The sequence below is a fragment of the Seriola dumerili genome, unplaced genomic scaffold, assembly GCF_002260705.1.
Source record: "Seriola dumerili isolate Sdu_G_001 unplaced genomic scaffold, Sdu_1.0 BDQW01000081.1, whole genome shotgun sequence".
Lineage (NCBI taxonomy): Eukaryota > Metazoa > Chordata > Actinopteri > Carangiformes > Carangidae > Seriola > Seriola dumerili.
In genome coordinates this window covers 3,896,996-3,920,590 of record NW_019174336.1, presented here as the reverse complement: position 1 = coordinate 3,920,590, position 23,595 = coordinate 3,896,996, and the positions used below count along the sequence as shown (strand labels likewise).

Here is a 23,595-nt window from a genome sequence, read left to right as displayed (position 1 = left end):
CACACTGACAGTGAGGGAAAGAGAGTACTTTCTTACTGCAGCAAGTTACATAAATCAATGATGTTTACCGTTGTGTAACGTCTCCAATTTCAGCTGAAAAGAGTGAAGAGTGAAATATCATGTGATGCACAAGAATAACAGGCACCAATGTTTCCGCTGAAGTCTTCCTCAGTGTGCACGCTTAGTGACAGGCCTGAAGACACGGCAGAGTTCTTGATCTGCCATGGTAGGAAAAGCACAGGTTTTACTAATAACATTAACAATGCTTCAGTTACATTCAATTAACCCAGTAAATTGTGACAGTGTGGCTGTAGCCGCATTTCCATTGCAGTTTTGCACAAAACAGAAGCGATTTTTTATTTTTTAGAAAAGTCTACAGTACACAATGGAGCTCATGAACAAGTAAAGCTGAGTTTTCTCCTCTCAAGATATCATTCCAATTAAACATGGGGACAGATCTCCAGCATCTGCTAATTGTTGGGGCGCTTGCATCCACCACAGTAGACAGCTGCAGTATTTAACTGAAGGTGACGACGGCATCTGGTGCATGTAATGACAGAAAGGTTAAACCCCTTCAATCCGACAGCGGCCACGTTTCAGGGATTTTTGGGAGATAATACACTGCAGTGCTTTCGGATGTCATGTGACCACTCATGTCATGTTATGTGACTGAAATGCGGAAAGTGTTTCAATTTCACCATTGCGAAATACAGTTTTGTTGTATAAAGTTGAGTTTTTTTCAGAACTGATCTGAAGCTAGGGATTAAGCTTTATAGAAATCTGATCATACATCACTCAATTCAGTTTGGGATTACTGAGCTGTCTCACTGTTGAGACAGCTCAGTCACCTTATGATTTACATCCAATGTCAGCATTCAGTACCAATGCAAGAAGTAGTGTGTATGTATGTAGAGAGCTGCAAAGAAAGGGTGCGTGTGGTTCGAGGTGGTGAATGGACGCCTAGTGAATCTGATTTTCTTTCGGGAAATTGGTCTTCATATCCCGTCATTAGCCATAATGACAATCTTTCCCTAGCCTTAACCAAACTGCAGATGCCATGCACAGATGAGATATGAAAAGTAAAACATTGTTATTGAGCATAAAAAAAAAAAAAATCATCATAACTGGACCTAATCCAGGGTCTTGCAGAATCGTCCAAGTCCAATATCAGTTTCCTTTCATGTTGATTGAAGAGTACTTAAATTATCAACTGCCCCTTCCACTTCACAACTCTACAGGATGTAGCCCATTCAAGCTGTAATACAAGATGCGTTTTTGGACCACAAGATGGATTCAAGATATATAAGCAGTAGACAACAGGACAAAGGGAAGTTGTAGAGACAGCTGAGGTCACTGTCACCACAATTACACACTTCAGATTTGACAAACTTGAGAGTAAGATGAAAGGTCACCTGCATCCTCACACAGGAACAGTTAATGTTCAGGTTATATTTGTAGACACGTGTATACAATATACGTGTGTGTGTGTATGTGTGTGTGTTTGTGCACACTTGACCGCTGTATTGTTCCAGCCTTACGGGATGGAAAGTCCCCCAGCCTCTTTCTCAGGTCCCGTCTGTCCAAGTGTATGAGGCATGTATGTGTAACGGTGTGGGTTGCATCCGGTAGCCAATCACATACTAGCTCTGAGGAAGCAGGAAGGAACATGCCGCAGCTGGTCGACCAATGAGAAGCCAGGGCTAGAGGAGGAGGCCCTTTCAGGAAACGACTGGCGGAGTGTCAGGGGTGCAGACCACCACCAGACTTTCGACAATACTGATTTGACTGTTCTATCCGCTTCTTTAAATCATATTTCTATCCTCCACTAATCCCGCTTTCCATTTTTTCTTCCATCTTTTCGTTCTTCCATCTCTATTCTGATTCTGTTCTTCCAAATCTTACCACTCCTCCAGTCTCAAATCTGCGACTCAATTCACTCTACCCTCGGTCCGTCCGACCGTACATCCGTCCTGCGTTGCTCCACGCGGGTTAAAAGTATGCTGGTATATTGTGTCGTGCTGCTGCCGTCATGTCCATCGACATGTCCGCTCCATCCATGAGGAAGAAGTCGTTTGCTCGGAGTTCCAAGCCAAACGTAAGGATGTGTTTTCGGGAACAAAGGGATTTCATGTAAGTTAGAACTCAGTTCTCCTTCTGCTGAGCCTGGCATGCCTTTGTGTTGTTTACTTCACCTTTTGTCTTTATGTCCACTTTGTGTTAGTTAGTAAATGGATGTAGACAAGTTGCCTGGAGGTTTTACTTATCCGCCTTGGTTTGATGACCAGTTCTAAGATCTGTTCATGGGAGTAAAGGGATTTCTGATTTCTTTATGTGGTTTCAGATATCTGGCATTTAGTTGTTTTTCCTAAGTTGGGTATAAGGTGTCTTTTGCAAAACACCTCAGTAGGAGGTTTACATCATTGCTAATGTTTGATTTGGTAAAGTTTCTTCCCCATTACGAGTGACGCAATGAGGGATTTCACGATTTCACTTTATCTTTGCCTGTTGATTCTCACGTGAAAGCTGCAAAATCAAGTTATTTTTTAATCTTTTCATGTTACACTTTTATACACATTAGAACTGTTAACCAAAATTGTTCATTTGGTGGCACCTATTTGTATCTGTATCGTAGCACCTTCCAGTTTATTGTATTGAGATCCTGTTGGGCAGTCAGGACGTCAGAAACGTGTGCATTTTCTCACAACAAGTAGCAACTGCACAGTTTTGGCCAGGTGTGAAACTTTGCTCACAGTGTATATATGTGTTGTCCATTTCAAGTTGCCTGAAAGCGCAACACCTACACTGCAGGGGCAGCAACACATACTGTACATTCAACACCCACTCACACCTATGTGCAATCAAAAGGTGTGACATGTTCAAAAACTGTAAAGTCAAGTTTACCTTAAATTACCTTTCTCACAGAAAACTTGAACAGGAGAATGGAAAAACACTTTGGCGTTAGTGCCAAGTGTGCAGGATTAATAAAATACCACTGATACAGTCTCTACTGTAACAGAGCAAAGAGCAGAATGAAGCAGAGCAACACAAACACAAACAGGGGAAGGTTTGACAGCATTAAAGCTGAATTGGGCCTGATTATAGAGGCTGAACGTGCATTATTACGCACACACACATACACATAGAGTGAAATGTCCACTGTGACTCATAAATTATTATAACACAGTATTAGATAAAGAGAGGTGACAAACTAAAGGAAAAACCTGAAAAGTTAGTGGAGAAACAGGGTGGCAGTGCCCCCGTCCGTCGGGCACGAGGGGTCACTGAATGGTTTGCTCGGTGTGAAAAGGATGTGAATCGTATGCTGTGGCCTTCATAGTCACAAGATCTCAACCCAGTTGAGCGCCTATGGGAGATTTTGGACCGTGTTAGACAGCGCTCTCCACCACCATCATAACAAACACCGCATGAGGGAATATCTATTGGAAGAATGGTCTCCATCTCTCCTGTAGAGGTCAGAGACTTGGAGAATCAATGATAAGGAGTAATGAAACTGTTCTTGCAGCGTGTGGAGGCTCAACACCTGACTAAGACACTTCATGTTGGATTTTCCTTTAATTTGTCACCAGTCTGTAGTTAATGCTGATGCAACAATGTGTAAGTAGCATTTTACTGTTGTGGATAAATATGGTGATGCAAAAAGTACAACGATAACTCCTCCAACTTAAACCACCTTATACGCCCCATGGCCACACACCAGGCATACCAGATCTTTGTTGTCATGGTTACAACAAAACAAATTGAGGTTGTGTTGGAGGGTCATGGATGAAATAAACTATATATGAGCTCAGCTTCACACAGGAAACAAACAGCGGCCTCCTGTGTGGAAGTCCTGTGTTTTGTTGACCCATCCACCCACCCCGACCTCCTCCTCACCCAGAGTTTCCTCCCCAGCTCCGGTCATAATTATGACACCTGCTAGAAGTCGCCTCACAATAAAACATAAGTGTGGGTCGTAATAAGCTGCTAGTGGAGCACAGTTCTGGGGTAGAAGTATAAAAGCAGCATGATAAGGAGATACTTAAAGTACGAGTACCTCAGAGTTAATCTTAATTATAGCACTTGAGTAGATGTACTTGTTACTTTCCACAAGTGCAGCAGTGCAACTAAGAGAAAATATTGTATCTGCTGTAGAGGAAATAACAGTTTAGTTTATCTGAGAAACCATAGAAATGTTTTTTTAATTAGATCATGCATAGAGAACACTATGAGACCAAATCATGGTGTAATGTACAAATGGGACTTGTTTCGGTCCAGTTTTCATCTGTTTTTAGTTATTTTAGACTCGAGTCCAGACAAAGTCTGATGCAGGCGACAAAAACAAATAACATCTGTTTGTTGGGTTTCTCTCCTCAGAGACAAATTGATTTGATTTTCCAGTGGAGATAAGATAGTGCTCCTGTCATGTCAGCTGTCAGTTGTTGACTGATTGATTCCTCAGCAGGGTTAGTGTCCGATTCAGAGAAGAGAAAAGGCTACATTTACAGGAAATGTCTTAAAATTTTCAGCTCTGTGTGAAAGAGAGGGGGGAGGAGGGTGGGCATATAGCCAGAGCAAAATCTCAGCACTCTTCCTCTCACGCGCCCTCTCCCCCTCTCTCTCTCTCTCTCTCTCTCTCACTCTCTCTCTCTGCCTCCTTGTGTCTCTCTCTAACTCACTATCTCTGTATTTTTGTCATCTTTGTGTGTTTTACTTCCGAAAGGAAACACAGCTACAATAAGATTTCTAAGCTTTGAAATAAGTCACAGTTGTGTGTGTGTGTGTGTGTGTGTGTGTGTGTGTGTGTGTGTGTGTGTGTGTGTGTGTGTGTGTGCATTAGTCTGAGAGGAATCCTTCCTGTAACTGTTTTGGAAGTGTGACAGCGGTACAGTTCCTGTGGAGTGGCATTGCCATATTTGGACACAGGAAGTGATGATCACGCATAGAAGCCACAGGTAGAGAAAGAGGACATGGTTTTACTATTTTAGCTTTCTATGAGCCCACTGCTGCAGCTGTGTGTGTGTGTGTGTGTGTGGCCAACACACTTCTTTCTTTGTTAATGGTTCTTGTACCTTCATCAGGTGAAATTCATTCAGTCAAATAGCACCAGCACCATACTGTACATGTATATATGTCAATCAGAAAGATTACACCAGCAGCAAAGTATTTTTTTTACACTAAATCCAAATGTACGGCAATACAGTAAACAGGAGCAGGGAGAGTCTTTTTCTCTCATATACAGCACAATAAAGATTTAGTCGCCCTGTAAACAAATAAAAACCCAGGATCAAAATCTTTCATCAAATCATCACCTGTTTTTCTCTTGTTAAGAAGCCTAAAAAGCAAAATAATAATATTAATACCTTTTCTATCTTCAAGATACTTTACATGATAAGTTCAAAATTATCCTAGAAAAATAACAGAAGTACTAAAGGCCCAAGAGTGTGACGTTAAATCAACCATTCAAAGCAGCTCTGAAAGGTGAGTTTGGTGCAGTCACAGAGAGAGCTGCACAGGGAGGGGTGGGGACAAGGCCCTGTCAGCCCAGGTCCTGTGCAGGACGGTGAGGACAGGAGAGAGTGTCAGTGGAGGAGGTCAGAGAGGGTCTGTGAGTGTAGAGAGGGAGTTTGACCTGAATCCCGTGAGAGACAGAAAGCCAGTGAAGGTTCTCATGAGGAGTGATGTGTTCGCAGGAGTGAGTGAGCAGCCCAGCAACAGAATCCTGGATCTAGTTTATTAAGGGTTTTAATTAATGATGTACCATAAAGAATGTTTAACACTAGTCAAGTCTGGCAGAGATGGAAACATGGATCAGAAATAGAAAATTACATTGAAAGTGTTGAGTTTTGTCCTGGTGTCGCCTGGTGTACTAACGTCCCGTGCAAAATTTAAACACAGAATTTTTATACATTTTTACATCTGAATTTTGGATTTAAGGTCAATGAGCTTTTCAAACTGTACAGAAACATAGCATGTTTTCAAATGTCACAGAGAGAGCCAAGTAGGTTCACCACAGGAGAAGAATTCAAGGACATTATGTTGCTAAAAACGACACAAACCAGCTAAAGCAAGATAGGTTACTGACTGGCACAGATATACCAATGAGAACAGGTGTTAAAACAGGGAAAGTGTTTAAGACAAAATCATATTAAGAAAAAAGTTAAAGAGGGCTCAGCTACAATAACATCAACAGAAATATCAAACAGGCTAAGTAGTCATAGTAGTGCTGGGAGCTTTGTGTTGCTATGGTGCGTACGAAAAGTGACCTTTTCAATACCTACACTCTACACTCTTTCACAGCTTTGTTAATCATACACCCTGAGAAAAAAAAAAAAAGTGCAGTGATAATGTGAAGCTGAACCAGTGGATGAACCGCTGTGGTCGGTCTCAGGGTTGTGGGGGGGGGGGGGGGGCAGGAAACATCCCCGTAAGTAATGCAGCACTGAGTGACAGTATCTGTTTCCTGGGCAGGACGGACGATTCTCTGCATCTGCTGTAGATGGGACAGCGGTTTACCTCTAACCTTTGCATCTGTCGGGGGGGTTTTATGTATATGTGCAGGTATCGGGGAAGCAGCGGGGGGCCTGATGATCACATCTGAATGTAAAACACACAGTGTGTTCACGGCACAGCAAGCGGTTTGGTTAGCCGCACGAATATCTGCAGCAGACACCTGGCAGCTGTTGTGCTGTTCCATCACAGGTGATGCTCTGTCACATGTACATGTGTCAGTGTGAAAATCAGTTTGGTCCATTACAGAAAATCAGTTACGCTCAATAAGAAAACAGTACAAGTGTGAAATAACATATGACAGCAGGGATTTCCAGTGCTTTTTACTTTTCGAGAGCTTTCAGCCATATCACATCGTCTTCATCTGAGTTTGCTCTGTTGTCATGGAGATGGGTCTGTTGCTTGGTGATTCTGCTCATGGTTACATGGTGTTTCAGAAATAAAGCCCATGAACTCATGGTTTTTCTAAGGAGACTTAAGTCTTCTTTACAAACCACATGACGGATAGAATCACGTTACTGTCCACAATACTGCTTTCCTCATGACTTTTACAGTTACAGTCCCTCTCTGAGTTTCTAGAAAACATGTCTACATCACAGTCAACCACTACCATGCAGTCACAGCAATAAGCTTTATCAGAAGGACTTTTTATATACCACAGTTTTGCCCTTTCGGCTACAGGCTAAACTAATCCTCTGATTGGTGGAGCTTGTTTAGGAAAATCTGCAGACTCTGTTCAGGGCTCCCTCCACTACATGTTTTGTGTGTAAACTTTCAAAGTATTGCTACAATTGAACATCAGTCATAATCAATAGGATAAGGTACTGTTGTCTTGATGCCAGAATTTTTTTCTTTTTTTTTTTTTTTTAAAAAAGACGGAAATGTAACATTTGCACATGTCTAGTTTTTATGAGTGAACCTCAGTGGGATATCCAGTAGAGTCTGCACATTGACCTTCAGGCCTTCAGGAATGAACATTAATGCTGCATAACAATAAATAACAATATTTATATGTGACCTAAATGTCTTTCTAAAAACTATGAACAATTTTAACCTAAATATCTAAACATATCCTGCCTCACACACACACACACACACACACACACAAAATGAAATAATCAGTATGAGGAAGTACTGATTTTCAGCTTGAATATGAAGGTTTTCACATCCATATTTGTCAAACTGCATAACTTATTTTCAACCTCCCAGCAATGAGCATTGTGAGCAGCAGTGAGTGCTGTGTAGACTCTTTTTGCCCTGGGAGTTGCCTGTCAGGCTACATACAGGCTACCATAACCCTCTGATTGGAGGGAACTTGTGAAGACGGTCTGCAGAATCTTTTCTTTTCTTTTCCTGCTGCCTTTCCTTTATATTTGGCAAAGCAGGCTGAAGAGACACGGCCTCCCAAAACATGCAAGAACTGAAGATGACTGCAGTCCAGGCCTGGCAGAACAACGGCAGGGGAGACTCCTCATGTCTGTCGGTCACAGACTTCAGTCACTGACTGCAGTGGCTCCTACACCAATATTAAGTCTAATGACTTTATTTAAGCTTAAAGTTAATGTTAATATCCTCAGTTACAATCCGTCTGTGTATATCAAGGTTAACTCACTGAAATTAAGGCTGAAGGTCAGAACATAAACCTTAAAATGATTGCTGATTGAGACAAATATTAAAAAAAAAAGCCCTGATACTTACAGTGAGACTGCATTGCATTGTCTAGTATTCCCCTGCCACTCTCAGAAGGACACATAAAGAAAAATACCATCCACTGATGTCATTCATCGATCAGGGGTTTTCCATCTCACGGCTGCACCAGTTTCACTTTCAGTTTCTCTAAACCGACTCTGACTTTGGTCAGGCTGCTGTCGTCAGGCTGTTCTTGTAAGTCGAATACAGCCCACTCTCTTCTTAGACATAGCGAGGTTTACAGGCTGGTCACGTATAAGAGGTTGACACACTTTTCCTCAAAACAGACTCAGGTTGCGTCAAATCAGATACTTCTGTCAGTACACTACAGTTCACATGAAGTCCACTGTGTACTGTGTGGATTCAGACAGAGTAGTGTTGTCCCAAATCAAACACTGCACTCATGCACTCAAATAGAAAATGTGCGAGTATGGATCATTCTCCAAGTCTCAAAGTACAAATAGAGGCTGTCTTTATGCCCTCTGCAGGATCTTGCAGGCTCTAAGGCCTCTCAGAAACACTGTTGGAGATGGACACATTTTGTCAGCAACTGAGGCTGAGATTCTCTTTCCTCTTTGGTTCAGATGATCACAGCATTATGTAAAAAGCCCAGAAGAGTATGCTCTCATGTTTCCAGCCATCAGACACCATTGATGAGCCGTCATCTACTTTGAGGTTTACAGTAATGTGTGTAAATCCTCCTTTTACAATTTGGGAGCAGACAGTGAACATTTATGAACATGTGTTGTCTACTGCAGATTACAGCTTTGCAAGTTTTTCAGATCTTCTTTCATTTGGCCCGTAGCTGACGGCTCTGTGCGCATAAAGCTTATAGTTTTCCTTAAAATAGATTCAGCACCACTGCAAAGGCCTGAAAACACAGTTACAACCTCAAAAACGAGCAGCAGTTTAAATCACATTGTTTTATGATGTGTGTGTGTGTGTGTGTGTGTGTGTGTGTGTGTGTGTGTGTGTGTGTGTGTGTGTGTGTCCAGGGAGGAAACATGTTTGAATGAGTCTGGTATGTAAGCAGCTCCTGTGCTTCCCTTCCTGTCAAACAGCTGCTCTCTGATTAGCATCAGCAGAGTTCACGATGGAGAACTTGAAAACCAGTAACAGGGTGAGAGGGTTCAAAGCTGCAACACACTCCTGTTCTTTTTAGATAAACCTCAACAAGCCGCACTGTGTTTCATGGAATAACGCTGGAAGAGGACCTGCACAAAAGTTTAACGGGTACAGTTTTGATAAGTAACCTTGAAGTGAAGTTTTCAGCATATTAACAGTAATATCTTTGTGAGATTCACGCTGTAAGAGCCACGTTAGGAGAAATAAATGGGACCTCTCACCCTGCCGCTTCGTATGTTAGCAGCTGCATGTTACCATGAGAGGAAACCAATCTTCAATACCCAGAAATCCTGTAGCCCCGCTGAGAGAGATAGTTCGCATGTCAACATTTTCATTATCAGTGATCTGCCAGCAGAACAGTGTGAATCTACAGGACCTCACCCGTCCATTCTTCATGACATGGCTCTGATGTTATTTAAGTATTTATAATTATGTATATTTTTATGGGGGAAAATATATGTATTTTTGCAAATCATACCAGAAAATTTGAGTAACAAAACTCAAAACTGACAAAACACATTTATTCATATCAATCCACATGTTTTAGATATTACTTTAATTAATTAATATTACGTTATTCTTAAAAAACACTTTTCTTTTCAAACAGTGACCCTAAAAGGAACCACATTTAAAACTAACAGGACATGTAGTTTTTGTTGAAGCACTGAAAGTGTTCGTTTAAGAGGCAAAAGCAGTTGAAAGCAGTTGAAGTGCAGTCGCTGAGCGCATGAGGAATTCGAATTTCAAGTTTAAGTTTAAGGTGTCAGTTTGTGCGGAGTAAGAGAAGAAAGCAGTTGAAATGTCAGTGGAAGCACCAGAGATGGTTAAAGTGTATGCACTGTAAGTAGTTGAAGCGTCAGTTGGAAGGCAAGCCGACCCCCCTGCTTCCTCCTCCATCGACTCCTGCGAAAACTAAACTTTCAGGCCACTTCCTGTAGAGAACAAGAAAATGCTGAGTATACAGTCCCAACATCGTTTTGTTGTTTCAGTTTTGTCTGCCAGTTGTGTTTGTGTGTGTGTGTGTGTGTGTGTGTGTGTGTGTGTGTGTGTGTGTGTGTGTGTGTGTGTGTGTGTGTGCGTCTGTGTCTGATGTATAGCTAAACGAGGACTTCAGGAAATCCTCATGTGGATGATAAGCAGCTGGTGAACTTTGACCTCAGCCAGACTGGGATGAAGTTTAGTTAACTGCTGAACGGTCGCAGTTTATCTGTGTCGGCTGGTTATCGGTAAACATTACACTGGACAGTCAGAAAAACAAGTTCTGTAAGTCATCTAGCACACACACACACACACACACACACACACACACACACACACACACACACACACACACACACACACACAGCAGGGCACTCAGAGGTCTGAAACAAACAGCAGCTCCACCCTGGTGAGATATTGTGTCTCAGGAAGGCTTTTCCCTTCCATGTTTTATCAGCTCTCCATATCCCTCCCTCCCTCAGTCCAGACTCTGATGCCTCAAATGTTGTTTTTTTGGGGTTTTTTTTTCTTTTGCTTTTTTTTTTCATTCTTGAAGCCTGACTCAATGAGGCTCATTTTTCCAACAGGGTGTTAACATTTTAGCTGAAGTTGTTACTCTCTGGTTGAAAATCTTTAGAATGGTGACATGGTTTATCAACAATGTGACCCACAGCAAATTACAGAGATGACTACTGACTGGCTTTCCATGAAATTTCATAGATTTTCTAAGCCAAAGATTTTTTTACACAATTATTTTGGTGACTAATTTGTTCCATTATTGGACAAATTTCCTATGAACTTGTGACTATTTATAGTCTCAGGGGGGTTATTCCTTATGGTTTTGGTGAATGACTTGCTTTTGCTCAGATTTTTCTGAGCCCAGACCTTTGTACTTCCATTATTTGGCAGACTTGTGAGAGGCGGATTACAAGAAAACTGTTGAATGACGGCAGCAGAGATATGATGACAATGATGATTTTTGCTTCCTAGTATGGAACAAAATCAACACAGGCCTTGCTCAGCAGTTAGTCTTATATTAATTGGTGCGTTGCATTAAAAACTTTGACTCACTCACTGTACAAACTTTTTTTTGGTTTTGTTTTGTTTTTTTTTGTTTGGGGTTTGTTCTTTTTACAACTTTTCGGTCCACAGAACTTCAATAGGTAAACTTCACTTTAATTATGAATTGTAGTCTGGATCGAGCTCCAAGAACACTACAACCTACACTTCCCATAATGCAGCTTGAGCTCGTCTTTTCGTTAAAACCTCCCTGCAGAGTAATGTAAGTCTCCTGTCACTTATTTTTCCAGACCTGATAAAGCTCCTGTTTTCACAGGCTGGGTGGTGCAGCCTCAGTATTTGCTTCAAACAAAGAGCTGGTCAGATCTTATAACAGCATCTCAAAACCACTTTTCCAATGATGCATCTGACAATTTTTTTTTTGTAAAGTATCATTCAGAGCTTCTCTCTCAAGCTCTCACTTTTTCCACTCTTCCATCTCAGCATGAACGCCTTCGAGGAAATACTGTCTGAAAGTGTGGGTTGTTTTTTTGGAGTCAGCATGTTACACCTCTTTCTACTTTTCGCCCTAAAGACCCGGTTGATTGAAACATACCGAAGCCAATTGACTGTAACATGATAAATCAGTAGTGTGCCACTTAATGCCAGTAACTGCCGTTCAAAGGCATTCTTGACATGTGTATAACAGGTGTGGAAGAGGCAGTTTTGTTTAAGTGAGCAGGCACACAACTATTACTGCAGGTTTTATCTCAGTGGATTTCAGAAAGAGATCTTATACTGAATAGAGATCTTCATTTCTAGACATCACACACACACACACACTTGCCCACACTCCCTCTCTCTCTCTGCGGTCTGCAGATGCTCTTGATAAACTGGAAGTTACATATAAACAGGTTAGAGGATGAAGGACTTCACTTGGGATGTTTATTTTGACCACTGTCTCTAGAACCCCAGTAAAAAGGACAAGGACTTTATGTGTATGCGCTGAATGTATGTGTGTGTTCATGTAGAAATGTGTGTGTGCGTTCTCATTAATGCATTATCTCAGCTTGAGTGTGTGTATGTGCGAGAGAGAGCAAGCGAGATGGAAATCAACAAAGGCAGCCAGAGAGAGAGAGAGAGAGAGAGAGAGAGAGAGAGAGAGAGAGAGAAGGGGACGGAGAGGGGTATTGTGAGTCAGTCCAGTCGGTTGTGTTTCCAGTCTGGCTTCTCTGTGATGGACCTCCTGCCAACGTTAGCCTCCACAGTCAGCCTGCTGAGGGAGAGCGCTGCTGTTCAGAGCATCAGCAGGAGGCTCAAGAGGAGGTAGGCAACACCTGACTGAGCAGGTAACACCTGGCTGTCACACAGACGGTGTTACAGGGGAGTTTACTCCTCCACTTCTAAGATGATTGAAAGAATTCTTGATGATGATGATGATGATGTTGATGATGATGATGATGATGATGTACAATGGCAGGATTCCGATGCAGGTTATGTTTGGTGTTATGTTTGGGCTGTTGACAGACTCTGACAGTCAAAGGTTTCATCAAGTTGCAGTCACAGCTAAAGGAGCTATTTGTAAGTTTTGCTATTGCTACATAGCTAACATTAGCATTAACAGTTGTTTACCTAGCAGTCAGGAACGTTGCGAGTTCAGCATCAAACTTCGTTCCTTTACTCACCAACAGCTGTCTCCAGAGGTGGAAAGCGACGCCAATGTTAACTCATGTCTCTATCACGTCTTTTCTTCTACTCAAGTTAGCATGCTAACCAGCTAGCCCCAGCCTGTCACAGTACTTTCCGATAGCGACTCAGTGTAATCTCCAATCTGCCCTGAAGGCGTAGCGCCTCTTGTCTCGTAAACACAACAATAGCCAGAGGTCTTGTAAAGTGGCAATCACCACCACCACTCCAGAGACCACTTTCGGCGGCAGAGAAAATTTACAAATAGCCCCTTAACTTCCATGTGGGACAGCCCAACATGGCCCAGTGTACAAGAGGCTTTAAAGAGGCATTGCACGCTTACTCATACAGAAGTTCTTAATTAAAAATATGTCCTTTTCCTTAGCCCATAATACATGAAGAGCTTCTCATACTGCAGGGATTGCTAACTAGTAAGACTAGTTGACCGAGTTATACATTGATGGTGTTTGGATTCAGATGAAACAGCCTAATTAATCCAGTGAGGCCAGCAAATGTAGATTAGCCTAAGAAGATACAACGCAGATAAAGTCTGAATCACATTGTTGAGTATCTGCTCTTTGCTTCAGTGAGAATAGAATTCGCAGCTCATACAGTCTTTATTTTTCATGGTGATAGATGATCTCTACACTATTTGTTTCACTAGTCTGATGAAACATCCAATTCTGGCAACTACAGGCTACAGTAGGAGGCAGGGACAGAGTGTCTTTTTATAGTGAAGAGAGTGTCTTTGTGCTTTGGTTGAAAAAAATCGTCTTTCTTGTTATTTATATTTAATGGTTAACGCTGAACAAGCAACAAGGTGATTTTTACTGCTGACGTGAATCCAGGTGCAGATCATTTTTAAAAAAGCACTGTAAGATGGGTGTTTTTAAAAAGATTTTTACTACTTTCTCCTGAACTTGTGCAAATGTTTGAATGAAAAAGTATCCCCCAATTGTTGATCATTGTGTATGCTTTGATTTAGAGAGCTTGGCAGCCTTTATGGAGCTATCAGGATCTCTGGGTGCTTCCTTGCTCCCTGTGTGAGCGCTGGTGTAGCTTAAAAAGCCCTGAAAGCTTAGCTGGTTAGGAAGCAGGTTTGGTAACTGGGAGGTTGTGGCTTTAAATCCTTTCTGAATCCTTAAATATCACATCAGTCTTCTTCTCCTTTCAAAATACTATAAAATATCTGTCCACATGAGTCTGAACATGAACATTGGTTATTTGTTTCTGCTGGGATCCAAGCCCACATTCCCATGATCTTGCCCAACTCCTGTGATGAATCTTAACTGTCAGGTTATCTGTAACATGATGGCGCAATAATAACACCCTTTTCTCACTCTTATCTCCCCTCATCCTCCTCCTCCTCCTCCTCCTCCTCCTCTCCTCCACTGTAGAACCATGTCGTCTCCAGAGGTGTGCTGGCCAGTGCCGATGCGAGCCATCGGGGCTCAGAACCTCCTCACCATGCCGGGAGGAGTTTCCACCGCGGGATACCTCCACAAGAAGGGAGGCAGCCAGTTCAGCCTCATGAAATGTGAGTTACTAAAAAGATTCACGTGTGGGTGAACAGGATAAGAGGAAGGCTTGATGGATAGAAACATTTTTGTTATGTGTTACCTGTCTCGCAGGGCCACTGAGGTACATCATCATCCATAAGGGCTGTGTGTACTACTTTAAGAGCAGTACCTCTCCGGCACCACAGGGGGCGTTCTCTCTCAATGGCTACAACAGGTCAGTGGAAAGTCTTCACCTGCTGGGACTCCTCAGTCAGTGCTGATGTTTTTTAGCACGTTCTCCAGAGTCACAGTTTACTAACGACCTGAGCAGTTATTACCGAAAAACTGTGTGAGAATGTCCACTGTATACATATGTTAAAAAAATACATACTCTTCTTCGTATTTGTATTGTATTGACTTGACTCTGAACCTTGAGGGTGTGTTTGCTTTAAATGGACTGGATGGACTGCATATACAGTACATACTCACTTACAGAAGTGCACCGTCAAGAGAGGCAAAACAGGCAAATGCTTGGGGCCCCAAAATGGGAAAAATGGCCCCTGATGGCCCCTTACATTGGCACATTTTGGGAATGACAAATATAAACCCCCTTGAACATCCTGTAATGACACCGTGCAGTGCACTGCTGCTGCCATCAAACCCCCTCAAGTGGGGCCCTAATGATGTGTGGTGCAGCTAGTCTAACCATTGCCTGCATGTGAGGCATTCAGCGAACATCTGTAAATTGTAGCATAGATGGGTCGATGGGCTTCGATGGACTTGTTCCCCCAGTGTCTAGGATCGCCACTGTTTCCTTACTTTTATCCAGATATATGTTTTTCCTCTCATTCACTCACATACTCAACATCACAGGCAACCCCAAATTACACTTTGACATGTGGACAGCTGGAACTGGCGATTAGTGGATGATTACTCTACCTCCTGATCCAGCTCCTAATTTACATACCCAGCTCCAAATTGGTAGTTATTTCCTCACGCTGCCAAGACTGGAACACGATGAAGTAGTTCATTTCCAGAGTGATGTGTTTCCATCCAACATTTTATTTATTCAAGTCACAGCAGTTGCAGTAGCAGCTACTGGGAAGGGATGACCATGACAATAAGCTTTTCCCCCATTTGATTTTTTAAAGTTCTTTTACATTTAAATGAATGCGATTGGCTGTTACCAGGTTGTTGCTCCTGTGGATCAGAGGACATTTGCATAAAGTTGAACCTGTCTCAAAGTTCACCATGTCACACTGCTGGGTGGCTTTTGAGTCCTCAAGTAGTGGTGGGCAAAGCTAAAATGTTTTTCAAGGTTCAATTCACCATGAATGTTTGCAACCCCAGTGTTAAGTCCATATGTGTGAATGGGGCTTTAAAGAGAGACAAAAGCACCAGTTGATACCACAGATGTAACGATACCAATGACTGAAAAATGACATGACTCAAAACAAACAGCAAATACCTTCTTATTCCATTACAGGCAACACTCGATGTTTATGAGCGTAGTTTTCTTGCAGCATGACTCACTTTTACATTTCTCCGCTTCCACAGAGTGATGAGGGCAGCGGAGGAGACGACGTCTAGTAATGTTTTTCCTTTCAAGATCGTCCACTTCAGTAAGAAACACAGGACGTGGTTTTTCTCTGCAGCCAGTGAGGACGAGAGGAGGGTGAGAACAACCACACTGTTTTAATAACCAAAATACATTTTAATATTGGTGTCGAATATGTATGTTTTTAGAATGTGTTCATCTTATACAATGAATTTAAGTTTGTAATTGTAATTTTGAAACTGCGTTTGAAACCCAGTAGCCCAGCTGTTGTTTGGTTTGTACAACTGTCAGCGTATTGTTCCTAGGGTAAACAGCTGTTCACAGTAGGGAACAGAACACTTAAGTTTCACATGCACTCAGACACCTGCTGCATATTGTTTTTGCTGTCTTACAGAAATGGATGCGATACCTGCGGAGGGAAATAGACCACTATAACGACCGGAATGAGTCCCACATTCCCAGGTAACTTCACATCACAGATCACAACATAAACATAATAATCTCTACTGAATACAGAATATCTTTAATATATACACTGTAGTTGCATTAATATTATTTAAAAAAATAAAATAAAATTGCAAAACCCAAAGCACAATTTATCTGAAACAGTGCAATGGGAGAAGTCTATTTAAGTAAGTCCAGAAGCTCACGTCATTCTTTACTATTTCCCTTCTCACACTTCTGCTTTCTCACAGCCTGTACCAATGTGACCTTTAGTCATCTTTAATGTTAGAGTGTGAACCAATCAGTGTAGGTTACGACAGCCAGTGCAACTCCCAGCAGGCTAATGGAACCTAAAGTTTGAAGCTAATTCTGCAGGTTCATTTATAATTTATGTAGGTAATGAAAACGGCCTGTTGGTCTTGATTAGTGAGTTACTAGCCTGTAATTGTTTTTTTATTCAGACCACATTCTCTTATTGGGACTGGGGACACGAAAAGCTGATTTAATAGCTTTTCATTATGTGAGTGTCAGTGTTGGTTTCACAGGAAATTTGTACTCACTTTAATGAAAACAAAGTCTGGTTTCTTTCTCTAACTTTAGAGAAAATAATTGTATTTGAAGTAATTTGACAAAAATACAATTTGGTTGTACTAATATAAGATAAAACAGGGTATGATACCATGGTTTTTTCCATTTTGTAGTAGCCAAAATATTACAAATTCATGGCTGTGAGATTTCTATTGGCAGAAATAGTGTAATTGATTGAGTTAAACATGTCAACACTAAAGGGCATGTTAGCTTTTGGCTAATGCTAGCTGGGAAACAGGGACAGTAAATAAGTTAGGATATAAAAAATAGCTTAATAATTGTGAGAATAAAAATCAGTTCTTCTTTAAATGAATGTAAATGATGGCAGTATTCATAATATTGAAAGTTCAGCTAACCAGATAACTTAAAAACTAGCTTATATAGGCTAAAATTTAGAGCATGTTCTACATCTCTACATGTTGTTCATTCACAAAAACTTTTTCTTTGATGCCATAGTGACTCGGATTCAGATGCCGACAGTTTCTATGGCACAATTGAGAAGCCCATGGATATTAAACACACTGAAAGTAACGCAGAGGACGGTAAGGCCACCTTGATAAATGAGTATACCAAACACACATGATGTAGTTATGTGTTTTTAAACTGTTGTAACTCCTTCTTCTGTGTGTAGATTATGTTGAGGAGGATGATGATGACGATGAGGAAGACTATCTGAAGCCAGACAATGACTGTTCGCAGACGTCTACAGGTAACACCACCCACCACACCCTCCATTTTAGCTGACCTGTGTATATGGTCACATGCAGAGATCCAGACGCCAGAGTGTCATTGTCCCTGATTATTAATCATACAAGCTAGAAGTGCTGGGAAATGAAATACAGCTGAGGAGAAAGTGCTGAAGAGGGGGAAATGATGTAGCTGAAGGAAGCAGCAGATAATAGAGGATAAAGGGAAGTTCAAGGATAATTCTGGCAACTGGAAGTGCACACATAAAGACACTAGATTCTTCTGGATATCTTAATGGTTCTTTTTTGTTTTCTAATTTAAAAAGAAATAATCCTGTAATTTATTATGGTTTATCAAAGTATGTTTTTTCAAAAAAGGGTGAAAAAACGATATTAAAAAAATACCAAATTCTGAATAAGAATCAAATTTGCAACACAAAAATTGTTTTTTTTTTTGTAATTTAATTTAATTTAATTCAATTTAATTTAATTTAATTTTACTTTATTTTATTTTATTTTGAGTGACTCTGGCACATAAGCGATCCCCACCACCAGAGGGCCTTATTCACTGCGAAACTGTCGAAACTGTAGACATAAAATCCAAATGACAATCAGTTGAAACTGATCCCCTTTTAAACAGTTGGAAGATTTTTCAGTGAATATTGGAAAACAAATGTAAACCTTTTGGAGCCTTCTTTGTACTCATTTATATAGTTTATAGTAAAATCATTCATATGTAGTTATATTTGAGGGAAAGTGGTATGGAAACAAACATTAACAAAACACAACATAAACTTTACTTAAAACAAGACATCCGTCTGATTTCTCTTTGTCTTGCCTCTTCAGGACGACCCACAGGACCACCCCCCTCCTACCCTCCTCCCCCAGTGCCGGCAGCGTTCCAGCTCCGTCAAGACTCTAGTGCAGGTTTCCACAAAGGCCCGCCTCCTCCCATCCCATTGCAACTCAGAATCCCCACTTCCCCGCTCCCCAAAAAACCCCTGCCCTCTGCCCCCCCTCCCTCCATACTAAAGGACCCCAACAAAGGCCCACCTCCTCCTCTCCCCTTCGCTCCCCACCTGCAAAAGCCCTCGTATCCCGCCCCTCCACCTCCTCCGCCCAACGTAAAGAGAAATCCTCCAAACAGGACAGCATTCATTGGAGAGTCTGGGAACGACAAGAGAGACTGGAAGCCTCTGCTGGCCAGTTCAGTCCAATCCCCTGCCACTCTGCCCATCTGTGACCGATTAGAGATGGTCCTAAATGGTCCCGCCCACAGCTCACTTAATACTGGAGGGAGCCAGTCACTGGGCAACAACCACCACGGGATGGTGAGCAACCTCCGCAGCAAGCTGACTCTGCCGATTCCTCATTCTGCAAATGTTGGAGGGTCCACCATCCACCCTCCACTCTCTCCTCTACTCAAAACGGGACATAAGTCAGGAGTCCCCAAACCTCCACCGCCAACTGTCAAACCCCAGCTGCCTCCAATCAAGTCCAAGCAGCCAGGAACAAAACTTCAGTAAGCTGGACTCAAACACTCAAAAAAATCTACACAATTTACTTTTATAAACAATTCAACATTTAGGAAATCCTATTGTTTGTAGTGCAATACAGAGAGTGTTTAGTGTTTCTTAGCACAAAGACTGGAAGCAGGGGGAAACTGCTAGCATAGCTCCCTCAAAACTGAAAAAATATTCAACAACTTCACAGCTGCCTGATGTACAAGGTGTGTGTTATTTATTAAACAGCCTAGAAAAAAGAATAGAATAGAAAAGCAGTAAGAAAAAATCTCATTCAATACATACCACAGCATCAACACAACAAAAGTTAGAACTTTTGGAGTGAAATTCATTCCAAGAGGCAGAAACAATGTTGTCTGTAAAAAGTGTTGAATTGAGTGGTTGAAGCTGCCTCACTGAGACATTTTCCCACCAGAAGAACATCTCCAGAAGGCCAAAGCTTCCGCTCATTAGGAGACGAGACGCCCTCGGAGTTCAGGGGGAGACGAGACAAACGTGGCGGAGGAGACGATTCTGATGATGACTACGAGAATGTAAGAGAGACTGAAATGAAGATGCTTTAACACATGTCATAACACAGACCAGCTTTGCTGCTCAGTTAAAATCTACTTTCACCATACTCCAGTCTACTTTAACCACTGACACCTGAAACAAGTCACTCCTACATGCTTATATACATTGCATATCAGGCTTTATGAACCTCTTTTTAATTTTCCTCAATTGTAGAAATACAATCGGCATTTCATTTCAAAATAAGATGAAATAATACTGAAATATTTATATATTTAACAGAAAACCTTTCCTAAAACACATTGTTCAGAAGATGGAACTATTTTATTTATTCAGATTGTAAATCATGATGTTGGGGAAACAGTTTTAAAAGTTTTTAAAAAATGTTTTGGCTCAAATAAGAATCAATGAGATTTTATATTTGTGAAATCAGCAGGTGGTTGCTTGTTGCACTTTGTAAACCAGAGGAAAAACTAACAGACACTTCAGGGTTAGATTATACCTGTAACTTAAAAATGTGTGTTCATGTGTTCAGTGTTAGTTCAGCGTCACACTCACTGTGGGAACTTTGAGTTCCACACAATTCTTTGCTTTGAAACTGTAGTCACATGTTCATTAAAGCAGAACATTGATATTATTTTATATAGATTTATTTTATTTAGACGTTCTCATCTTTTTCTACAGCTATTAATCTTTTCTACACACTGACAAACTTCTCATGGAGATTTTTACTGTATAATTATCATTGAGCTGATATCAATGCTCCAATAAACATGTTGTTTCTGTCCTCAGGTGCAGCTGCCAGACTCGGTTTTCATCGACACGACTGAAACCAGCTTTGTAGAAAAGTATGACACATACACTTTCTGTTTGTTTCTGCCCTCTAGTGGCAAAAGACATAACAGCTTTCTCTTTGGGTTTCATGTCATGCAATTATTTTATTGACAGTGTCTCCCCTTGTTTATGAAGCAGTTTCTCTAATGTGTGTTTTACTAACACCTGCTTTGCATTTGTATTATGAGTTGTTCATATTTCCCGTGTTTGCAGCTGCAGTTCATTACAATTCAAACCGATAATGTATTCAAAGTAACTGTGAATGAAAATAAGTTGAAAGAAAAAGACAAGACTACATTTTATCAAATGCATTTGACACAATATTTAACCTGTGATGATGTTTGTACCTGCAGGTTATTCAGAGAGAGCCCCGTCCCCCCACAGGACGGACTGTACGGCATCAGAAACTCTGGAACCAAAACCTCCCAGGTAAAACATAAGAAGACATTCACTTAACTATGATGGAATAGTTTTGTGTGGAAAGACAAGATACAAGTTATGTCAATACTAACATGCTAGACAGTATCTCGTCTCACGTTTTAATCTGTGCTGTGTCAGAGCTGTGACTGCCTGCTCTTTATTTACGTTCACGTCAGGGTCTAAATAATGTTTATTTTCTGAAAACTGACCATTATTTTTCATACTGAAGTCATATTGCTGATATTTTGTTCTGATTTCTAATATCTAAGACAAACTAAATAACGTGTGTTATCCAGGTGCTTGTGGTGTGGGATGTCAGTATAGGCAAAGCCAGAAACTACAGACTGTTTGAAGAGGTGAGAAACTTGCTGATCTCCATCATATTTTGACTTTATACATAAAAAACATATAATTATCTACAGTATGCATAAAGATGAGGCATAATGACAGTGTGGCAGTAGTGAAGTCTCCTGTTCACTGTTGCTGTGTTTACAGGAGGCCTCGCTCTTTCTGGAAAATGACGTGACCTTCCCAACTCTGTCAGCTCTGATTGAACACTACCACAGCCATCCTCTTCCTCACCATGGCTCGCTCTGCCTGCAGAAGCCCTTCACAAACATCTAAGGCAACCGAGTAAACACAGTCAAAGAAATACAACTGAAACCAAAGAAGAAGAACAAGGAGACAGGGCGTCTTTGCAACTGAAATCCATCTTTGTCAACAGCACGTGGAGATAAACTCATACAGATGAAATAACTGTCACAGTATATTAAAACTGATCATACCTCTGACTATTCAGTGGATAAAACAACAGATCATTTTTTCACCTGTTGCTGCACCTGAATGCACCACAAAGCTTCATGTGAAACAGCAAGGACAGTAACTTTTCTAAAATTCTGACACCAGGTATTTTGTTTGCGTATGAAACATTATTTAACATACTTTAAGTAAAAATAGATTTATATGGATTTAATAGAATATGTGGTAATGGACCAAAAGATATTGATTAATCAGACATCTGCTCTGTTTTTGAAACATTCCTGCTGCTTTATACGAAGTGTGAAGAGTCAGTGGGAAGATGGTGATAGAATGATGAAGCACAATCCAAGAGCCAGTCAGATGGGTGTGATGTATTTTGTCCACAGAGGGGCGCTGTGACACAAAATACCACAGAGGATTCTGGGCACGATCAAGTGTTCACCTGTGATTCCCAAATCTTGCACTTGCAGGTCAAGTCCCTACTTGGAAGATGTGGAAGATTTAATCAGGATCAACCAAAGCATTCAGCCTACTGTACATAAAACACATATATAGCACACATATGCTATTATTTTGAATGGTTTATGTCTGATAGAGGATACTAATGTTCCTTTTTACAATGTCAGACATCCATTATTCTGCCATATTCTTAAAGATGAATATTCTTTTGACATTAAGTGATAACTCTCTGTGGAGCGTCGGTGCTTATTATTTGGGCATGAATTATTTTCAAGCTGAATCCAACATGTCTTAAAATCATCAGTCGTCAAACTAACAGGCTTTGCATCACTGCCAATAACTGGGCAAGGAAGTGCATCAAGTGAACTCCACGTCGACATTGGGACACACCTGTCTACCAACTGGTGGCACGTGACATCCGCTTAAATGTTGAAGACTGCAAGTGTGAGCCCTGGGACAGACCCGCGGTCTCTTATCTTCTCATCTTGGGCCCCAAGACGAATCAAATCTGCCCATTTTCAGGACCGAATGACACAGAGACTTCGTCGTCCCAAACGCAGATAGACGTTGTACCTCTGTTATCTGTGTAATTAACAGGCAGCATCTCATTGTTAATGTGCAAAATACACACACATCTTTCGTGTCCAGGTGCAGTGTCTAAAAAACTGTAACTGCGTGTAAGTTGAATCATTGTAGAATGCTTATTGAAAAATGTCCGTTTTATAGAAGCAGTACAACATTTTCCACTCACACTTCATCAGGTTATCGGGCTTTTTGATAACGTTGTACTTTTCCTACTGTAAAATAGAAATTTTAAAAGTATCATTCTGCAGTTTTTGCATGTCCTTGAAAAGGTGGAGAGCATCTACTTATAAACATGAAATAAAATCAGACCATTACTGGTGCATTGTGTTAGCAAAATGACTTATTCTTTGTTGACATTCTGCAAATGCAGTTTATACAGCACTGACTTTAATGCTGTAAATCTCTCTATATTTATATGTAAATGCTGTATGTACTGTAAAAAAAAAAAAATGTCTGTAAAAATGTAAATATATTGTTTTCTACTGAAATATATGTTGAGAATGTATAAAGGATTACTTAGAGCCTCTGCGTGTTTTGTCTTCTTTTTTAAATTTCCATGTCTGAACTTCCTGGTGTAAAAATAAGTCACAAGTTTCAGCAGCAAACAAACACAACAGCTGTAAGACTTGAATAAGACTACACTAGTAACCCAGATAGATATTATAGATAGATGATTTAGATTATTTTGATTAATGATCCCTCAGCAGGCAACTGGTTGACATGGGAGGGTGATCAGCTGATGCCAT

At 40.9% G+C, this 23,595-nt stretch overlaps 1 protein-coding gene across 3 annotated transcripts; it reads left to right on the top strand.

Moving 5' to 3' along the window:
- The first annotated feature begins 1,773 nt into the window (after positions 1 to 1,773).
- sh3bp2 (SH3 domain binding protein 2) lies at positions 1,774 to 23,367 on the top strand. Of its 3 annotated transcripts, none has more exons than XM_022744526.1 (13): positions 1,774 to 2,130; positions 14,382 to 14,521; positions 14,616 to 14,718; positions 16,041 to 16,158; positions 16,436 to 16,503; positions 17,530 to 17,615; positions 17,705 to 17,782; positions 18,606 to 19,281; positions 19,701 to 19,815; positions 20,585 to 20,640; positions 20,980 to 21,055; positions 21,343 to 21,402; positions 21,542 to 23,367. In XM_022744526.1, the coding sequence occupies exons 1-13, from the start codon at positions 2,030 to 2,032 to the stop codon at positions 21,668 to 21,670; spliced, it is 1,806 nt and encodes a 601-aa protein (XP_022600247.1). In that variant the 5' UTR covers positions 1,774 to 2,029; the 3' UTR covers positions 21,671 to 23,367. The 3 variants fall into 3 exon arrangements, with proteins under 3 accessions (XP_022600247.1, XP_022600246.1, XP_022600248.1); XM_022744525.1 differs by having other exon boundaries at positions 19,698 to 19,815; XM_022744527.1 differs by having other exon boundaries at positions 2,015 to 2,095; positions 19,698 to 19,815.
- The last annotated feature ends 228 nt before the right edge of the window (positions 23,368 to 23,595 follow it).

Excerpts from the sequence above, each read along its gene's own strand:
- sh3bp2 (XM_022744525.1), top strand. The coding sequence starts at position 2,030 with ATGTCCATCGACATGTCCGCTCCATCCATGAGGAAGAAGTCGTTTGCT. Across the intron at positions 20,641-20,979 it reads GAAACCAGCTTTGTAGAAAA|GTTATTCAGAGAGAGCCCCG; the intron begins GTATGACACATA and ends TTGTACCTGCAG. Across the intron at positions 21,056-21,342 it reads CTGGAACCAAAACCTCCCAG|GTGCTTGTGGTGTGGGATGT; the intron begins GTAAAACATAAG and ends TGTGTTATCCAG.